This window comes from Cryptomeria japonica, chromosome 3 (genome assembly GCF_030272615.1).
Source record: "Cryptomeria japonica chromosome 3, Sugi_1.0, whole genome shotgun sequence".
NCBI classification, from domain to species: Eukaryota; Viridiplantae; Streptophyta; class Pinopsida; order Cupressales; family Cupressaceae; genus Cryptomeria; species Cryptomeria japonica.
In genome coordinates, this window is record NC_081407.1 from 363453700 (window position 1) to 363474475 (window position 20776).

A 20776-nucleotide genomic window follows, 5' to 3' on the forward strand; every position below is an offset into this window, starting at 1 on the left:
AATCAATTGATGCAATTTTTTATACTCTATATAGATGTATCTTGAATATCATTTCTTGATTTTTAGACACATGTAAAAATGAATTAGGGTTAGGGTTAGTCGTTAAATGGAACTTTAGAGGGTGTCAATAAAATGTTTTAAGTTTCAAGTCAACACATAGCAATTACTTAAGAAAGGGTTTGGCTCAAGCTTAGATTTGAAATTGAATATTGAGATAACAATAATAATTTTTCACAAATCACAAACCTCAACTAATATTGCGTCACAATTATGGTGATGATAGATTGATAGTTCAACCCCTAGAAATGAATGGAGATCAATACAAACTAGAATGAAGATATTTATTTGACTTCCACACAAAGTAATACCAATTATACATTAATCATTACCTAAAATCAATCCAATTGAAATGTGAAAAATATGCCATTTACATCATGAAAAGAAACATGCCCTAACAAATAATCATCTAATGTATGATTAATTGTTCACCACTTTAGGTAGCCTTGTGCAAAAGCAATGCATGATTGATTGCTCACCATTTCTGGTAGCTTTGTGCAGAAGTAATGGTTTCTTTTGGGGTTGGTAGCAGGTGAAATGTCATCATAGATTGACAAGAAATAAACAATTAACATGAACTTAACTTTTTGTGAATGGCAATGAGAGATGCTTTTCTTACCAGGATTATTCCACTACAATATAGCTTTTCCCACCTTATACTTCACATCCAAGCATTCATTAAAAAATATAGTAGTGATGAATTGAGCTTGCAAGCAAGTAGTGGAAAGTGATCTGGAAGCTGAAATTCTGGGAAGACGCTGTTGATGACGTCGTTTAATGGGTGTTTCTGACGTTTGTTAGAATCTAGCTCGAGACAACCACTACGTAACGAATGCTTTCCTGAATCTCAGATCATTACAGAAGTAAAGACAAGAAAAGTTGACCATAAGAATGTTTGCATGTATAAACAATCTGCCCTTATTAAAATCTTGTGGACTTCAATTCTTGTTGCCTGTCTTATTTCTCAGAACAAAAGACTGTACCATCGGTTATACCAGCCCAAAATTAGATCTTTTTCAACCAAATGAGAAATGGGTTGACTGTGCATTCATCACCTGAATCCAATATCGCTTAAAGCTGAGATTCAAACAAAAATATTACGTTCTATTTTGACTGTTAGCATTTTTAAATATCAATGGTGATTCTGGAGTGGATTAACTGAGTTGGGTCTCTTTTGTATAGTACGCACAATCAAAGATTTTAGAAAAATAAGCCCACACAGATTATCTGAATGGATTTTACGATGTTTTCAGTGTTTTTTCATATTGTCATGAGATATAAATCACAGGGTGACAGATCGAGTCTGGACTAACTTAATTATTTTCTTGTTAGTCGATTCTGAGGATTTATATTGTTAAGGCATAGAATACCGGGCTGCTGAAATCAAGGAAATATTATTGGCTCTAGAATACTGTAGCCACTGCAGAATAAATTATTTAGGTTGGAGAAGAAGCTATTGAAGTAATATTTATCAGAGGGGAGGAAAGATATGCGGATTTTAATGAAAATTTGGGCCACCCATCATGACGGTCCACTTTAACGAACAGAATTATTGCATGAGCAATGTCGAGGCATTGGGTAGGACTGAAACCAAACAGTCGCATTGTTGTTTTGTTATTTCAAATTAAAAAAATAAATAATGGTGTTAGTTTGGAGTTTTAAGATTTGATCATGAAAGTATTTTTTCATCAAGTTTCAGAATATATTTCATGATCTGGAATATATTATCAGATGAAGATAGTTATTCTTTTGGAACATACTCTATCCATCATTGTATTTTTTCATCAATATTTCAAAACATATTCTATGATGTTATTACCAGAATGAAGATAGTTATTCCATCAACAGAACATACTCTATCATCTATCATCAAAATGAAGATAATCATTCCATCAACGAATATACTCCATGATCCATCAAAGATGAATATAGAATCCATTCCTGTTTTGGACCATACTCTTTCTGATGATAGATCATAAGACACCGATGAAGAAATATGTACCCAACAAAATCCACACACTCTGAACAATATGAACTGTAAATTGTTTATCTGTGAACATTGGTGTTTATTATTTGGAACTTTAAGCACCCCAAATAATAAACAACAAATCAACTCCCTTGAATGATTCTAGTGTTAGATAGACTGGATTTTGTGCAGTGAATGTAAAGTCTATAAAGCTTTTGACAATATCAATTGATGCAAAAAGCAATTGATCGACTTACAGAGACAAAAAAGCCCAATCACCTGAGATAATTCAATGACTGAAGTTGTACAATCTCCACCTCCTTTAATATATTCTCTGGGATTACAGAGCAGATGCAAAACATGGGAACCCTATTTTTTCTGGAAGAAAACAATACAAAACACAACATAAACGCCATAAAATGGAAGGTGGAGAAGATGAACTATAGATAGCAGAACATGTAGTAGGTAACTTCCCATCAAACCTTTGTATCATGTACATCTGATACCAAAAATCCTTATCTAGGGTTATCTGTATGAGAGACAACCCTAGAAGAATCAATTCCCAGACCTGCAAAAACTGAGTAACAAATTTTCCAACAATCAATGGAAAAGAAAGAAGACTGTTGGAAATTACTCAGGACTTACAAAAAACTGCAAAAGGTGATAGCTTGATTACAAGCAAGGCTTCCAGGCGGAAGCCCAAATGACGCACTGTTCCTTCCAAGTGAGAAAGATCCCATCTGAGTTGCCACAGTGAGCCCATCCTTCCTTGTATCGCTTCAGCAGCGCCCTCACGTCATCCACCACATCGTCACTGAAGGTCGCGGGTACGAATCCCGCGTCCCGCAGCCGCGAAGCCCACTGCACAGCCTTCTCACGGCGCTCACACACATCAGAATCCTCACAGGCCAGTATATTCACCATGCTCCTGGCGCTGGTTCTTTCCAGCATAAGTCTCTCGTTGCTCGTTCTGGAAAAGCTCTCCTCCAGGGACTCAAAGAAGAGGGAAAAAAACCTCAGGCACTCGCTGAAACAGTCGAGGAAATCGTCGGAGGTGAGGTCCATCTCGTCTTCCACGACTGTGACAATCTTAGGGTTCATGCACTGGAAGGTCGAGAGAATCGAGTCGCGGCCCGGATTCGAGACTCGCTGCAGGCTGTGAATGCAGTTGATTGCTAGGGCTTCGTCGGGGCGTATGCGGACGGTCTCAAGATCGAATCTTTGTAAGTGATGGTGGTGCACCACGCTGAACTCAAAGGGAACCCCCATAAGCCTCGCGAATTTCTCCATTCGGTGCCCGATTTCCTTCATGACTTTAATGGCCGCCGCCTCTTTGCTCGTCACCACGCTGGTAAGGCGCAGGTGAGGCGTCTCGTCGCTCCGTGTGGCGAGGGCTTCTAGCAGAGTCGGCCATTGTGTACAGAAAGTGTTGCTCATGTCAATTATGTGAAGCTTCATTTCTCCTTCCAGGGCTTCCAAGATCGCTCCGTTTGCAGCCACGTGGCCGAAGGTTGTCCAGGGGCTCGACTCCTGGTATTTCAGAATCATTTTTCTTGCTGAGTCAAAAGAGTAGGTCTTTTCCACTGCAGAGCAGAGGGTTCTGTAGCAACGGCTGCCGGTGTCAGTGATTTTACAGAACAAGGCCTGTAGGAAATAGGACGCCAGTTTCTGTTCGTAGTCTCCATAAGGAGAAGACATCTCGTTTAACATCCATAGAAGATGTTGCATTCGCCCTGTTTCTTTCTGCGCTATGGCTCTTGCACATTCCATGAGAAGATTCGAGGCCCATCTACCGTTTGATCCTGATTCTGCTCCGAATTCACTCAAATTCAGCTCAGAGAATTCCGATCTGCTTGAACTGGGCCTCATGAATTGGTTGGTGGTGGTATTGGGCCTCTCCACCTGGTTGCTGTTGAACATCTCCTTGAACGGCAGGAACTGCTTGAATGACAAGTCTTCGTCATCCATGAACGAATTGCATTGCTTTGAATTGGTGTGGCTTTTTGGGTATGTGGGTGGGAGATTAAACAGGTCTGTGTAGCAGCCTTCTGAGTATTTGCTAGGATTGAAGCACTGTTCAGATGCTTTGTAGTAGTTTGTTATGCTGGAGGTAAACAATCTATCCATGTCATTTCATTGAATGATCACTCTCTCCTGGAAGTTGATGGGTGTGGTGAAATTTGAATCAAATACCAGGATTATTTTTCAAATTTTAACGGGCTTGCTTGGCTCTCACACATGCTGAATTAGATTTGTCTGTTGCTACTGCTGTACCTTTGATGATGATAACTACCAAAGTTTGAAATGATGAGAGCAATAAATGCCTGCAAAGCAAATCCAATACACACCTGGAAGTTTCTAACTCGCGAAGCTTGTTACAAATAGGCAGGGAACGTATGCAATAACTAGGTGGCAAACAGCTCCATTGGATAAAGCTTAGCTATTCTCATTTGGCCTTCACCACCTGAGAAACACAAAATTATGAATCTAACCAAGATGAAAAGGAGGCGGAGAAGAAACTGCTACGACTAGAGAATCTGTAGCATCCCCATACTTGATTAGAACCCCACAAAGCAAGTGTGCACTCTAGTTCAATACAGTTCTACAGTGAAGAAACAGAATGGATTAGTTTGGTCCCATTGATCTAGAACCACACTAGAATACCAGGGATTTACTATGGGCTGCAAACTGCAAAGACAAATCACAGGACCTTCCCTTTACAAATGCCTGCTGCTGCCCAATTGGGAAAGATGTAGCTGATCCAAAAAGTTGGTTTTTTTGAGCTGCAAAGCTGCAAGGGAACAGAGGCTTATCCAATTGAAAGCTGAGCTTGTGGATTCCTCCCAAGAGATTTATGGCACTAGAACTTTAATAAAGATGACAGAAGGTACCAAGAGGGCTATGAACTACAAGGCAAGGCAGAGGTCACGATGGTTCTGAACAGTGAAGAGCTTACGGTGCAAAAAGTAATCATTGTGCACTAGATGGAGAAGGGGCAGAAAAGCCTTCAGCTTCAAGACACAAGAAGGAGACCTTAAAAGAGAAGGAAACTACCTAACAATGAAGACAAAGGTCTCTAGTGCACCGGTCAATGTCACAACAATATAGCTTTTCTTTTATTTTATTTTTATGTGAAGGGAATTTAAAGAATGTTTAAATTGTCATCAGTCAGTCAGGTCGGTGTACATGAATTTTTTTTTACTATTCTTAACCATAAGGTGTTCCAACTGCTCTCTGTAGTTTTAGATTTTTTGTACTTTTTAATAATACATGGAAATGTAAGATTGTTATCAGAACAGGGTTTGACAAAAGGTTATTGTCAATTTGGAAAACTAATTTTTACACTTACCAGTCAGTCATAACTGATAATATTACATATGTAAGTTCTTTAAATTAGTTATGTGGTTGTTCTAATTTGATTTAAACAGTCAAAAATCTTAAATATCTGGTGTCGTTTTAGAATAAAATTATTTGGAAAGAATTTATATATAATCTATATTTCTGTGAGAATCATCTAAATGTAATGAGTGTTAAGTGGACCATTCACTTTCATGAAATATGTGTTTGGCTGTACCACTACTAGTGAGTTTGACTCGCACTGCATAATTGAATCCTAATTTGATTTAAACAGTCAACTGTCTTAAATATCAGCTGTAGTTCTAGAACATAATTAGTTGGAAGGAATCTATGTATAATCTGTATTCTTACAAGCATAATCTAGATGTAATGAATGTTAAGTGGAAATGAGATATGAATTTGTCTAAATCACTACTAATGAAATATTGGTCAATGAATTTGACTCACACACTGTTGAATCACTCACTGTTGAAAATAAATCTCCTTAAAGAATCTATGTACATCAGATATTTGTGCCAATTTGAGCAGTCATAATCATGAAAGCAAAGCTCACATAGAACGTCCGGTCTCCATTGAATTTCTTTTACATGACAGTAGTCAAATCTGGCTTTTAAGCTTTTTGAGGGGTAAGGGTAATAACCTTTATAAGTGGGGTCTTACATTACATAGAGCTTTATCAGCATTCAAGAGATTTTTATTATATTCAATGAAATCCACGAGATCAATGTTTGATTGGTTCGACATAGATTCCCATGTACAACGTACAGTAATGTTATTTTATTCTGATCTTTTTGACCAAGAGGATGATCATGAATATTTGTCTACATTTATCCATTATACCCTCAATTAAAAAACAGGAAACCCTAAAAAATAGAAACTCTTTCATTATCATCCTGTTATAATACTCTGAGCTGAACCAAGGTTTTTGTGTAGCCTTGACTACTAGTTATGAATAAAGAAACGTGAAAACATAGGAGGGCCTAGTATGGTATATTCGAGATAATGATAGGAAGGCATCAAAATTGATGGACAATATGCCAAGGCGCAGGAATGTTTCTGGGTGTGCAGTACAGATCCATGAACAAGGGGAAAACTTCAAGACTCTATAACCTATCTAGATTTCTTAACATGCCTGTCCCCAACATTTGGGACAGTTGCTAAGCCCTGCAGTACCTCGTTCCTTTAACTATACTCTTGAAAACTGAGAAACCATGTGAGGCACTCTGCACATACTTGTTGGGTACCTGACAATATTCCCTCCATCATCATCAAGATCTATTTAAACTTATTTACCGCACAGAATTAGAAGAAGAAGAATGAGAATATGATCTTCATTGGTAGTCTAGAATCCAGATGGGTGTGCCTATAATGCTTGGAAAATGACCAGTTTGAATGATTTGGTTGATGGGTAATGGAGAGAAAGATTGAGAATCCAAATGGGTGTGCTGAAAATGCATGGTAGATAACCAGTTGGAATGATTTCGTTGATGGGTAATGGAGAGAAGGATTGAGAATCCAAATGGGTGTGTTGTAATGCTTGGTAAATGAGCAGTTTGAATGATTTGGTTGATGGGTAATGGAGAGAATGGATTGAGGCGTGCAATGTGAAATAATATATAAAACTACAAGGCATGATGCAGTGGTCAGGGCCTGATAATTCTCCACTTTACCAGTGGGCTGGCAACAAGTACCTATGCTTTTTCTGTCAGCCCATGACTTTTTTTTCTTGTTTTTCCTCCTCACTCCATTGATGGAATAGGTTGTCATGCTTTTTTATAAAAGTTATGGTAGCAAAGGTCAAAAAAGCCTGTTGGCAAACATTCAAATAAGCATGCTTTTCATCATTATTCCAACCAAAAGATCTCTCAACCACAGCGCATGCAAGTTTTTTATATCATTTCAAATTTTTACCTTCATGCTTATCCAATATTTAATGGAGTTCCTGCTTTTTCATTATTGTTGAGTCTTTCCATACTGATTAAGGTGTATTTAGCCAAAAATTCTTGTCGAGACTTGAAAAGTCATACTCTTTGTCTGATATAGATTGTCAATGGATGTTCTGTGAATGTCTCTATGTTGACCTTAAAAGTAGAGACAATTTTTTGAACATGTGAGACCAGCTTTTTCTTATCAGTAGAAACGGATGCCATGGAAAAGGATATCACCTTAATTATATTATTAATGCACGACAAAGATAGTGGATGATTGCAATGCACTGGTACAAACAAGATTGTTTGAGCTCTCTAATCTGAGTGCCCTGCCTATATAATTAATGAACTAAGTCATATACGCTTCATGTTGTTTTTTTGGCGTTATACTATGAAGGAATAACGACTCACTATCATAGCTATCATGGCTATCATCAGCATGATGTGGAAAATGTTGATGAACAGTTAAATTTTGAGTTATAGAAATATTTTCATGAGTCTTAAATTTTATGGTTCTATAAGTATGATGTTGAATTAGAATATTATGATCACTTTTATTTGGTTTTAGATTTATTTGATAGAATGTCGTGATATAATTATATATTGACAAGTGATGCATTTTTATGTTAGGTTTGATTGATACTTTTTCTTTATCTTTGTTTATAATTATTTTCATAGATTTGAAATTAACTGATGGTGACAATTTGAAATAATCTCAAGTCATGCTCCATTTTTCATGAGAGTTTTTATTCTTAATATATTCAACTTGTTTTTTTACATAATTTTAATTAATTTGGACTTGTTTCTCTATAATGTAAACTTCGAATAACATTCTTTTAATTAAAATAGAATCCATTAATATTGCAAATATTGAACTTATAACATGCATATTATAGTAAAAAATGTCACTATTGACCTTGATGATCTAGATATGGAGTCCAGTATTGAAGAGGTTCACAAACAAGACATTGCTCAGGGGGATCGAAGGTCTGGTAGACTTAAAAGAAAAGGTTTAATATCAAAATCAAAGAAAAAACCTAAGAATGAAGAGGAGATTGAGACCATTTTTGAAGAATAATTTCTTCCAAAGAATGATAATAAAAGTGATGAGTCAGAGTATAGTGATTATGAACTGGATATGGAGGAATTTAAGAAAGACATTGTTGTTCAGGAGGACGAGGATGAAGCCAAGGAAGACTTTGTGATGCAGGATATGGAATTATTGAGGAACAAAGGAAACATGTGAATACTCAAGCTCCGATTAATGCCCCTATTGCTAATGATGATATTTTGGCTAACCTCAAAATTCAAGTTGTTGACATGCAAGTTAAATTGAAGGACCTTGAAACCAAAGCGGGGGGCTTCAAAGCTAACAAAGAGTACCTAGTGCATCCAGTGAAGTCTCTTACTTTAATCACTGATAGGATCATGCGGAAGGCGGTGATGGGGGTTGTCTCGAGCTAGAGTAAAATGAAGAAACAACAAAAGAAGATTGAAGGCTCTAGTGCGCAGAAATGGGAGGATCCTAAAGACTATGTCCCTGATACTAAAGATTGGAAGACGAACCTCCAGATCTTGGAAAAGAATTGGGTCTCATTAAAGACCAAAAGAAATAGCTTGTTGGTTCTAGTTATGTTTTGTTTCTGGGAGGGTATAGGTATAGGTTTTGTTATTTGTTGTTATAGTTTCAATAAGACTTACTTTGATCTTTAATGGTGTGCCTGCCTATTATGTGCTATGGTGGTTAGTTAATATTTATAGTAGTCTTAAGTATGGCCACATATACTCTGAAGGACATTTCAATATTATGTTTTTGATTATGTATGTTTGATGATTTTTGTCTGCTCTAAGCTTCTAGCTATTCTATGCTACTGATTGTTTTGTTCTGTTGTTGATTGTATGAGATCGACTCTTCCTTGCTTGCTTAATAAAAAACATGCATATTATAATTAATTTGGACTTACTAAAAAATAAATTGAAATAACATTTATATTAAAAATAAACTAGATTATTTCATGATGATATTAAAAATTATATGAAAAGACAACTTTCTAAAAATAATAAATTGTACTTATATTTAATAAAATTAAATTGTTATATTTAAGAATTAAATAGGAATGCAACTTTTAAAACATTAAATCAATATTATTAAGTGAAATAAATTAGAGATAAAAATTAAGGTTTAATAATAGCCATTATTCTCCAAAATAAAGTTAATTGTAGTTGTGGAATACCTATATGTTAGTACGTATTATTAAATGCAATAAAAATAAAAAAATATATGAAAATTCAAAAAGAGGTAGATAATTAACATAAAACAACTGCAATAGAAAGATAAAAAATTATATATTATTTATAACATTTTTATTGATACATGATTTAATTTGCAAGTACATTTTTTAATTGGTTGAGAAAATTCAACACTTGTGTGTTATTTCAATCTTTGAAAAATACATTTTGAAGATTCGTCATCTTTATGTTATTTATAGAATTTTGGACCTCACAATTAATTAGGTGACGTTATTCCAAGTACTTACAAAATAAAATGTTGACCTTAAAATAGCGTATCTCATAATCTTGCTTGATCCTTCTAGTTGATAATTTATTTCACTACTAGTTTGAAACCCACAACTTCTTCAACTAATTATGGTTTGAATTTATTTATTTATTATATTGAAACAATACAATTACAAAATGAAGGTACCAAAGGTATCTGAAATTAAATAAGAAAATACAATGAACAATATAGCGAAAGAATGGTTGAGCTAAGGTTACAATTCATTTCATAACTTGACCTAAACTTTGTTTCCGATCAAGAGCATACAAATTCTAAAACTAGGACAATCTATTCCTTGGTTAGCTAAAGCTTGTTCACAACATCCACATTCTTTTTGCTCAAAACCTAGGACTACGAAAAAATGGAAGCCACCTGAAGAAAGATGTTAGAGTAGAGTCGTAGAGCCATAGAATAATAGTTGCATTTTTTTTTATTTCACAAGTTTTAAATATATCCAACATTTTTACCATAATCCATACATTTTTTTCAATTCTTCTAAACAAATTGTAAAAAGTACCATTGATGTCCTCGCTAATATACAAGTATAAATTTTCTTATCTCTTTATGTAATCAAACTCCCTTATCAAATCATTATTGCAAGTCATACATAAATTTAATCAATTGAAAAATAAAATTAGTTGAATAAATCAAAAGATCAATGCTAAAATGATTAGATTGAAAAACTTTAATTAATTAAAATATAATTTAATATTAAACATATTTAAATAAGAATTAATCAAGAATAGACATATTATAGAAAGACATTATATTATTAAAAATTAAACTAAAATAGATGACATTAGGCTAGCACCATTGCAATCGACTTTTCTTAACTTGTTATTATTCTATTATTTCTCCACCAATAAAAATTGTGAAATTTTTGTTTTGATGTTTTTTTGTTTTTTTTTTAAGTTAAGATGCATGATTTTTAAGTTTCTAAATTATAGAAATTTTATTTTTTGAATCTAATTGGCTAAAAAAAATTACATCTTATTGCCAGATTTCATAGATCTACAACCTAAATTTCGATTGCAATATTTCATGTAATAATATAATATAATAATATATTAAATAAATTTAAAGGATTAGATTAAATTTAATCTAAATATTTTAAAATTTATATATATAATATAATATAATATTATTTTATTTAGGTTAGGATTATCCTCATGCAATTTAATAATATAAAAATTTGATAATAAACTGATATTGTTAATATAATAGTTAAAATAATATAATAATAGAAATAATTTAGTATTTAGAATAACAATATTTTAGTTTTTTTTTTTTTCAAAACAAGGTGGCGGTACCACTTAATATATTTTATTATATAAAGTTGATTCAAAGAGCTCCCGGAGAAAAGAACCAGTAAGAAAAACTTCGATCCTTGCTCTACAATACATGGAAAGGTTGTGAGATTTAAATCTCAAATATGCCAAGAAATACAATATCTTATAGTGTCCAGAATAGCGAGTGCCATAAAACATCCCCCAGTATCGAATATTTTCTAAAATGTATTGAACAAGATGCAGTCTAAACCAAAACATCACGAGAGTTGTGCACATTTACATAGCAGTCCACAATCTGTCTCACTTATGACTTTATCCAACTTACAATCCAGCACACTTCTCAAATGAATATCCCTTCACAATATATAGATGCAGCAAAACCACAAGACCTTGCACTTATAATATCACACATACCAATTTATATCATTATGAAAAAGACCACTATATAGCTATATGTAATATTATCCTGTACCCATATCCTCCAATTTTTTTGCCTTAAGAATTGGATAAGAATCAAAATCATAATTCAGACCCATCATATTAAGTTCCTCCTTGGAACTTCCCATATTTGCCAAATGATCTGCAACCCGATTCCCTTCTCTATACACATGTGAAATGGTGAAGTTTGTAAATGTATCAATTAGTGTCCATGCTTGTTCAAGTAAATATCTTATCTGTCAATTATCAATATCTCTTTATGCAAGTGTTGATTATAATAGCTGAATCACCTTCAATGTGTATATATGAGATGTTCAGTTTTTTTACTAGTAGAATACCTTCAAGTAAAGCATATGCCTATGCAAAGTTGTTAGTACCCAGCAAAATAACAGCAGCTTTCAAAGCTAAAACACATCCTGTGTGATCCCTTATGCATACTCCTATCCCTGCATCACTTGGGTTCCCTTTAGAGGAGCCATCAAAATTTAGTTTGAAATGCATTGAATCCGGAGGACACCATTTCACTTTATTTCTATCAATTTTACTATTTCTCACTCTCCGAAGACAAGGTGATACAGGAATAGAGATGCCCTTCCAACAATTAATAACTTGACCATCCCAAGAAGTAAATTCCCTATTTGAATTGAACTGATTTGAAACTTGAGCATTAACCAATTCTGATACTGATTTTTCAATATAATTGAAAACTTCAGAAAAAGGAGATGTTTGCTTTCTAAAAATACGCTTATTTCTTTCCCCCCAAAGTGACAATACTACTATGGGTGAAATAATTATAATATAATCTAGGACTAATATTTTTAATAATATATTAATAAAATATAGCTTATTAAGGGACCTTCTAGGGTTGATCCTGCATTGATGAGAGAAATAAGGTGGTGTGGGAAAGACCTAGTAAAGGTTGGGGGGAAATAAATTTTGATGCAATGTTTAAAGGTAATCTTGAAATTTTAGCGGTAAGTGTTGTCGCAAGGAATGAATATGGAATAATCCTAGTCATTGGAGCACAAAGATTAAAAGATGGAACCAATAATGAGGCTGAAACTCAAGCAACTCTCCTAGTAGTGAAGTTAGCTAGTAGAATTGGTGTATCCAAAATTCATCTTGAAGGTGATTCATATATTATTGTGAATGTATTGGCATCTAGAGTGTAAAGTTATAGTCAATCGCGATAAAAGAACTTATTATATATGTGAGAATATTATATGATTATATTGTCTAATATTCTTATTGTTTCATTTGCAGGCTGAAGGAGAGAGATCATTTATGTTTTCTATGTCTTCTCCAAATGATTCATGTCGGGCTTTATATGTTTAGAGGACCGGTCAATAGATGTCTTGACCGGTCATGTCATTTAGACATGACCGATCAAGGCACCTATTGATCGGTGCCTTTTCATATTGCACATCCCGATCTATGTTATGTTTGGTAACTAACATTAATACTTAAACACTTGGTTGAAGCAGTGTTTAGTTATGATGCTTTGTTAATGGCCCGAAAATGTTTATGAACTAAACTCGATAACAATAGCATTACATATGCTATCGGGTTAATACCCCGATAGCATATTAATATCGATCCATAAATGAATCGGCATTAATATGCTATCGGGTTACTAGCCCAATAGCATTAGATCGACGCTTAACTATGTTAAGCAAGTCGTCGATCTAATCCATCTTTATCCAATGTCAATATCACAATCATGATCAATGTTATAATCTGATAAATATATTCAGTTTGGAAAACAGAAATCAGATAATCTAATAGCATAGATGAATAACCAAAACAGAACAAAGGAGAATAACAGGTTAGGAGAGTCTTATCTTGCAGAAGCTACTAATGCATTAACATAGAGAAGAGCAAAACTAGGAGACTAACAAATATATAAGTCTAATATTACATCTTATTCAACAATTTTAAGATTTCAAATTCTCCCACATTCTTAGGGAAAGTAACAAGTCGGCTAATAGAGCTTTGCATTTGGGATGTGGATTAGATAGAACCATTAAGAATGAATGGTGGGATTACTCCAAAGGAGTGGCGTGTCCCATTGAAGTGGGGGAAGGAACAATGGCAGTACCAGTTGCAGAGAGTATGTAGAGGAAGGATGTCATATATTTCTAGTTGATGGATGGATTTGCAATTACTAAATTGAATAACAACTCTACCATGGGTTTGCTCAAGGTGGTATAGAGGAGATGGTAGGTGGGAGCAGATGGACGATATGGGCTCTTCACCATTGACATTTTTAGAATTATTACTAGGTGTTCAAGTTTATAGAAATGAGATATTTGGCTATGCTAAGAAAGTAAAATTAAAGAAGAGAGAGATGTCAATGTGATATGAAGATATTGAGTAAGCCATTTGAGATGGAAGCGAACTTTTCTCTTGGAGTTGCAAGCCTACAAGGCGCTTTCAAGGGTGAGATAATAGAAGAAATAATGAGGCACATATATACATAGAATACATATTAAATAATAGAATACATATTATTATTATATTATTATTAAATAATAGAATATATTATATTCTATTATTTAATATGTATTAATAGAACACACACACAAACTAAATGTTTTTAAAAATATCTAGAACCTTTTTCTTCTTGTGATATGGAATGATTAGTGTGGAAAATAAGGATATCCATCAATGACGGAGGGGATAGAGTTGATCCCTATGGCAGCTCAATGCGAGAGCAATTTAACATCTGTCAACCCAAACATAAAAAAATTATACTATAATATTTTTATATATTTTTTTAGTTAAAAGGGTAAAACCTCATAATTTAATATAATTATAATAAATTAATAATATAATGACAATAATTTAATATGTATTCTAAACAAAAATAATAATATAAAAACTAAAATACAATAATATAAAAATCTTAATGTTTATCTATAATATGTCACTAACCCTAACTTAACCATAATCCTACCTCTAATTGAACTATAAAATTAATTATAATTATATATTAAGTAAATTTAAAGAATTAAATTTAATGCAAATATTTTAAAACATAATATTAATTAAAATATAAATTTAGTATAAATATCTTAAATTCATCTATCTAAAGAAATGGTGTGACACGTCCTCTAGTGCCACGTGGGCTAGGGGGAGACTAGACCTCATGACCTTGTGCTTCACCACTAGAAGCTCTCACCAATCAAGCTAGGCCCCCAACCCTTATTTTATTTTACTTTAAATTATATTTACCACATACAAAAACATTTTAAAATTGTATTATATCTACATTGTTTATTTTTTCCCTACTACAAAATTTATATTCGCTAATTGACATCTAATATTTTATATATAAAATTTAAACTTCTTATCATTATTAAAAAAAATCATTAAAAATTAAATATTTTGATGAGGTTATATTTTGCTTTATATAGTATTTATTTTTAAAATATTATGTTTAGAATTAATATTAATGTTTTAACATGTGAATGATTGTCAAATTTAAACTAAAAGATAAAAGTTTTTTGTTAGGGGAAAACTGGTTTTGAAGGGTCCCCGAACCCTTTATATCAGAGATTCAAAAGATAGTCATCAGAGTCCACCAGAAAAACAAAAGATAGAAACCACAGAAAGGACAGCTAGCCGAAAACAAAAAGCCAGCAGCAGAAAAGACACAACACAAAGAAAATAAACACCAGACAATAGAGAAAGCATAGAAAACAACCAAGCCTAGGTGAAGTTCTTTAGCAATTCGGTAGCTTCCAGCTCCAATTGCTCCATTGTCACAATAGCCCTCTTGAGATCATCAATGTCTCTGGTTTGGTTTTGCTTCTTCCTAGTACTTGCTCTTATTCTTTTTCCGGGACCAACTTCCTTATCTTCAGGGGTTCCATCCTTCTCCTCAGTAGTATCCCCAAGGGCCTTATCCCCCTAGTCTTGTTTGATTTTGCTAATAAGGACCTTGATATTATCATAAGCGACCTTTAAAATCTTGTAACTCTACTCCCAATCTTTTTGAGGGTCTTCTCAATCCCTTCCATCTTCTTTTTCAGTTGCCCATGCTCTATCTTCCAGGGTTTTAAAGCTATTGCGTTGGACATTTATAATTTCCTCTGCATTGCTAATAGCTTTAGTCTGCTCACTTAAGCAGTCAGGTAGAGAGATGAATTTGTTGATGCCAATAGCTTCCATAGCTTCAAGTTTTCTAGCTTCCTGGACCTGTTTAGCTTTTATGTTTTTAATTTCCTTATGTACCCAAAAGAAGACCTTATTGAAGTAGTCCATTCTATTTTTGATACAGAGGTCGAAGTCCAGAGGGGAGCCATCCTTAGCCTCATCTTCCATAGGGTCCAAGTTCACCTCCAGACCCACCTCCTTCCACTCAACTATCTTAATTTCCTTGTTGGGGGTATTCTCCCCAGCCAAGCCCTTACTCTGATCCTTGGAGCCGGTAGGAAGGGGCTAGCGGTTCTTGGCTTCTAACTCCTCACCTCTCAACATCTTCCCATTTTTCTTTTGGCTTGAGATAATTTGAACCTCCTCATTGTCTATCTCCACGTCATATTCACTCTCCTCTTCTTCCTCATACCAATTGTCATCATCCTCCCCCTTCTTTTTCTGACTGATTGACCCTTTACCCTGTTCCTCTTGGTTGGTTTTCCTTTTACGCTTGGGTTAGTGCAGGATCATGGAGGGCCAAAAAGTGGCGATGTAAAAAAAATAACCTTCTCCACTCGCCTAAAAACGCGAAAATCCGTGTTGACTTTTTGCTTGGCCTAGGTGTCAGTACACCTTGGCATGGTAATTACCTAAGCAAATAGGATATCCAATTTTTATTTGTAATTTTAAATTAAAAAATATATTATATAATATATAATGTAATATTATATATTACATATTATATAATATATAATATATTATTATATTATATTATATAATATAATATTATATAATATATAATGTAATAATATATTAATATAATATAATATTATATATTATATAATACGTATTATATAATATATTATTATATTATTATATAATATAATTTTATTTTAAAATAATTTAAGTATAAAAATCGGATATCCAATTTTCTGAGACAATATATTTTGACTATGACAGCCTGTGAGTCATTTTTAACCCATGGGCTGCATGATTTTATAAAAATCCGATATCCGGTGTTTTGCCCAAAAAATGCTAAAAAATAGATTGAAAGGTAAGATTTTTATTGTTTTCAATCATTTTCATTCAATTTTTGTATTTTTTTTAATGTTTATTTTATTTTTCATTGAAAATATGGGTTTTTTCATGAAAACTAGGTTTTTTTAAATCAAATACAAAATTGTTTAAATTTGTTAACTAAATTTAATTGTTTGCATTCAATTAGGTTAAAAATGGGGGATAACAATGAAAACATTGATCAACCACAACTGCAACAACCAAACCCTCCTTTGCCAAACCCCCCCTCAATTCAGGATTTGATTGCACAAAATTTGAATGAATTGAGGGGGATTGCAGATGTATATCGTAGGATCCCTTGTCTAAACCCAATGTTTGATCCTCTCACATCGTCATAAAGAGTATGGAAACCATGACTGAGGAGCACAATGTCACCCTTTTGTGGTGAAATTCTATGAGGGAACAATATGCGGATGGCTTGTCCTATAAGAAGATCAAGGATCTTGAGATATCGAAAGTCGATATCACCTCATTGTTTGTGAATCCCCGCACTGGTCAACCCATAGACCCCAAAAAAACAAAACTTTCTATTAAATGGTGCACAAATGATGGTATTGTGAAAAACTTTTGGGATCTTTGGTGGATGGTTTTCGACAAACCACCCAACAACAATCTTGATGTCCCCTTCTACTTCATAAAAAAATTGTATGCTGAGTTTGTTTTACGCAAACATGTGAACTACTTTGACATCCAACCTTTCTAGGGTGTTGGTTTAGGTATGCCCCAAAATAGACCTGGGGCAGTCAGAGTAGTCCAGGGCCCATATGTCCGCCCTCCTCCTGTTGATCCCCCACCTCCAGTGCAGCATCCATATATCATTTGTGAGGCGGCTTCACGGACCATATCGGCTATTCACTCTTTGAGTAGCATTTTGGTTTCTCAGGTTGGGTCAGTAGCTCAGCATACTTTTGATGGTAGCAGTGCATCTAGTGGCTCTGACACGTCATCCTCAGCTCCACACATATGCGTCATAGTTGTGTCATGTGTGGGCACGTATGCTTGGGTTCAGTTGGACAGCCCATTGACCCTCCTGTGGATAGTACAGATTATGAGGTGCATGAGATGCATGATGCACCAGATGTTATGGCATAGACTGGAGGATACCTTGGGGAGTCCTCACATGCTAGAGGCGAGGAGGCACCGTCATCATACATTGATGATGTAGTGGTAAGATTTGTATTTTCACAGTTCATGTTATATTTTAAATGAATATTTATAATCTAGATAATATTAAGTACTAATTTTTATTTACATGGTCTATTTAATAGTTGATGATTGAGGAGAAGTTGAGACAGATTCAGGTGGGCACCTTGTCAGCCATTTCATTTGGCCTTGATAGCTTGATGGTGCATATATTATTGCACCTAGTCGTTTGTATTTTATTGTACATACATGCTCATCATTTATATTGGTATTAATTAGATTATGTAGTAACTTGCATGTATATCTTATTTTACTCTTGTAGGGCACAAGTAGCACGAGTGCGGGGCAGTGTGATTTAGGATCTGGTAGTGCAGTTGGAGACAAGGGAAAGGTAATTGAATGCAAATATGATTGAATGAATAGTTTAAATAACTTATAGTGATTATACACGTCTAGACATAGATTGATAGTTTCATATACTTGTTGTGTATATGTACAGAGAATTCTTGGCTTCACATCCTTGATGACTACACCCAGTATACCTGAAGATGAAGAAGAAGAAGAAGAGATGCCTCAAGTAGATGTGTGTTTATTTTATTTTGTGTTTAGTAGATATAATTTGTTATTATCAGTGACAATTATATGCTAACTTGTATCAATGTCATGTTTCTGAACATATGTAGGTTGTGTATAAAAATATTGAAAACATACCTCCTCTACCGAAGACATACATCAAGAGTTCTGCAAAGCCAAAGAGAAAACGTGGAGATGAGGTAAACATGAATAGTTCAATTATAGTTCATTTTTATGTTAACTTTTCGAATGTGAATTATATAATATAACTAATATTAATCGTGGTTTGTTTTTCTTGTGCAGGATCCTTCGGAGCCAAGCACTACAGCGAAGAGGATCGATTTTGATGATCCATCAGCAACTTAGGATGTTATAGATAGTTTTGGGATGCTTACATGTCTAGTTGGCATGTATATTTTGTATATGGACATACATTCACGTATTTAGACATACATTTTGTTTCAGTTGGCGTTTATGCCATATTTGTGTATGGACATACATTTGTAATCATTTGACATTTTTATATATACAAAAGTTGATATTCGATCATATAAATTGTTGCTCATTTGTGCATGGTGTTATCATGGAAATCTTTAATCTTCATTCCAATAATTAACAATGGTTAATAATGGTTATTTAATGAACAATATAACTCATTTCATTTCATTGTAAGTGTTGTTTGTATAATGAAAAATATAATTCATTTAATGAACAATACAATACAATTCATTTAATGAACAATACAATACAATTCATTTAATGAACAATACTTGATAAAATTCATTATTACCCTATGCATGGTCCTATTTTGCCCCCCACCTCGGTCGAACGCTCGAGGTCATACCCTACTAGCGTCATCCCTCGAGCGCCCTAAGTACTAAAATTGTCAAACTTTGATGGGCCCTAACTTAGAATCCGTGGCACCTGCAAATGATCGGTTTGAACCTATGGGGCCATGAGAGGGGTCCCTACAAAATCCTATCTCGGTTTTTCAAGTTTCCCTACAGTTTTATTAGGGCAGCAATTTTTCAGTTGGCAGAAAAATCGTCAATCTCATTCAATCGAATGTTGTCACGTGGCCAATTTCTCATTCAGCTCATCGCGATGACGAACCGTTAGCTCCAACATGTCTAGTTAGGCATTATTACCCTATGCATGGTCCTATTTCCCCCCCCCCCACTCGGTCGAACACTCGGGGTCATACCCTACCGACGTCGTCCCTTGAGCGTCCTAACTGCTAAAAATTGTCAAACTTTCACAAGCCCTAACTCTGAATCCGTGGCACCTCTGAATGATCCATTTGAACCTACGAGGCCACAAGAGGGGTCCCTACGAAAGCCTATCTCGGTTTTTCAATTTTCCCTACAGTTTTATTAGGGCAGCAATTTTTTGGTGGGCGAAAAAATCGTCAATCTCATTCATTCGAATGTTGTCTCGTGGTCATTTTCTCTTTCTGCTCATCGTGATGATGAACCGTCACCTTTGACATGTCTAGTTAGGCATTATTACCCTATGCATGCTCCTATTTTTCCCCCCACTCGGTTGAACGCTCGAGGTCATACCCTATCGACATCGTCCCTTGAGTGCCCTAAGTGTTAAAAATTGTCAAACTTTGAAGGGCTCTAACTCAGAATCTGTGGCACCTGCGAATGATCCGTTTGAACCTAAAAGGCCATGAAAGGGGTCCCTACAAAACTCTATCTTAGTTTTTCAAGTTTCCCTATGGTTTTATTAGGGCAGCAATTTTTCGGTGGGCGAAAAAACCATCAGTCTCATTCATTCGAATGTTGTCTCGTGGTTGTTTTCTCATTCTGCTCGTTGCAATGATGAACCGTCGACTCCAACATGTCCAGTTAGGCATTATTACCCTATGCATGGTCCTATTTTTCCCCCCCACTTAGTCTAACACTCGGGGTCATACCCGACCGACGTCATCTCTTGAGCGCCCTAAGTGCTAAAAATTGTCAAACTTTGACGAGCCTTAACTCAAAATCCATGGCACCTACGAATGATCTGTTTGAACCTACAGGTCCATGAGAGGGGTCCCTAAAAAATCCTATCTCATTTTTTCAATTTTCCCTACAATTTTATTAGGGTAGCAATTTTTCAGTGGGCGAAAAAATCGTCAGTCTCATTCATTCTAATGTTGTCTCGTGGCCATTTTCTCGTTCTGCTCGTCGCGATGACGAACCGTTGACTCCAACATGTCTAGTTAGGCATTATTACCCTATGCATGGTCCTATTTTTCCCC

At 34.7% G+C, this 20776-nt stretch overlaps 1 protein-coding gene across 1 annotated transcript; it reads right to left on the reverse strand.

Moving 5' to 3' along the window:
- Positions 1 to 2505: 2505 nt before the first annotated feature.
- On the reverse strand, positions 2506 to 5089 carry LOC131080014 (protein SHORT-ROOT). Its single transcript, XM_058018070.2, has one exon. It carries the CDS (start codon positions 4148 to 4150, stop codon positions 2696 to 2698), a length of 1455 nt encoding a protein of 484 aa, XP_057874053.1. The 5' UTR covers positions 4151 to 5089; the 3' UTR covers positions 2506 to 2695.
- Between the last annotated feature and the right edge of the window lie 15687 nt (positions 5090 to 20776).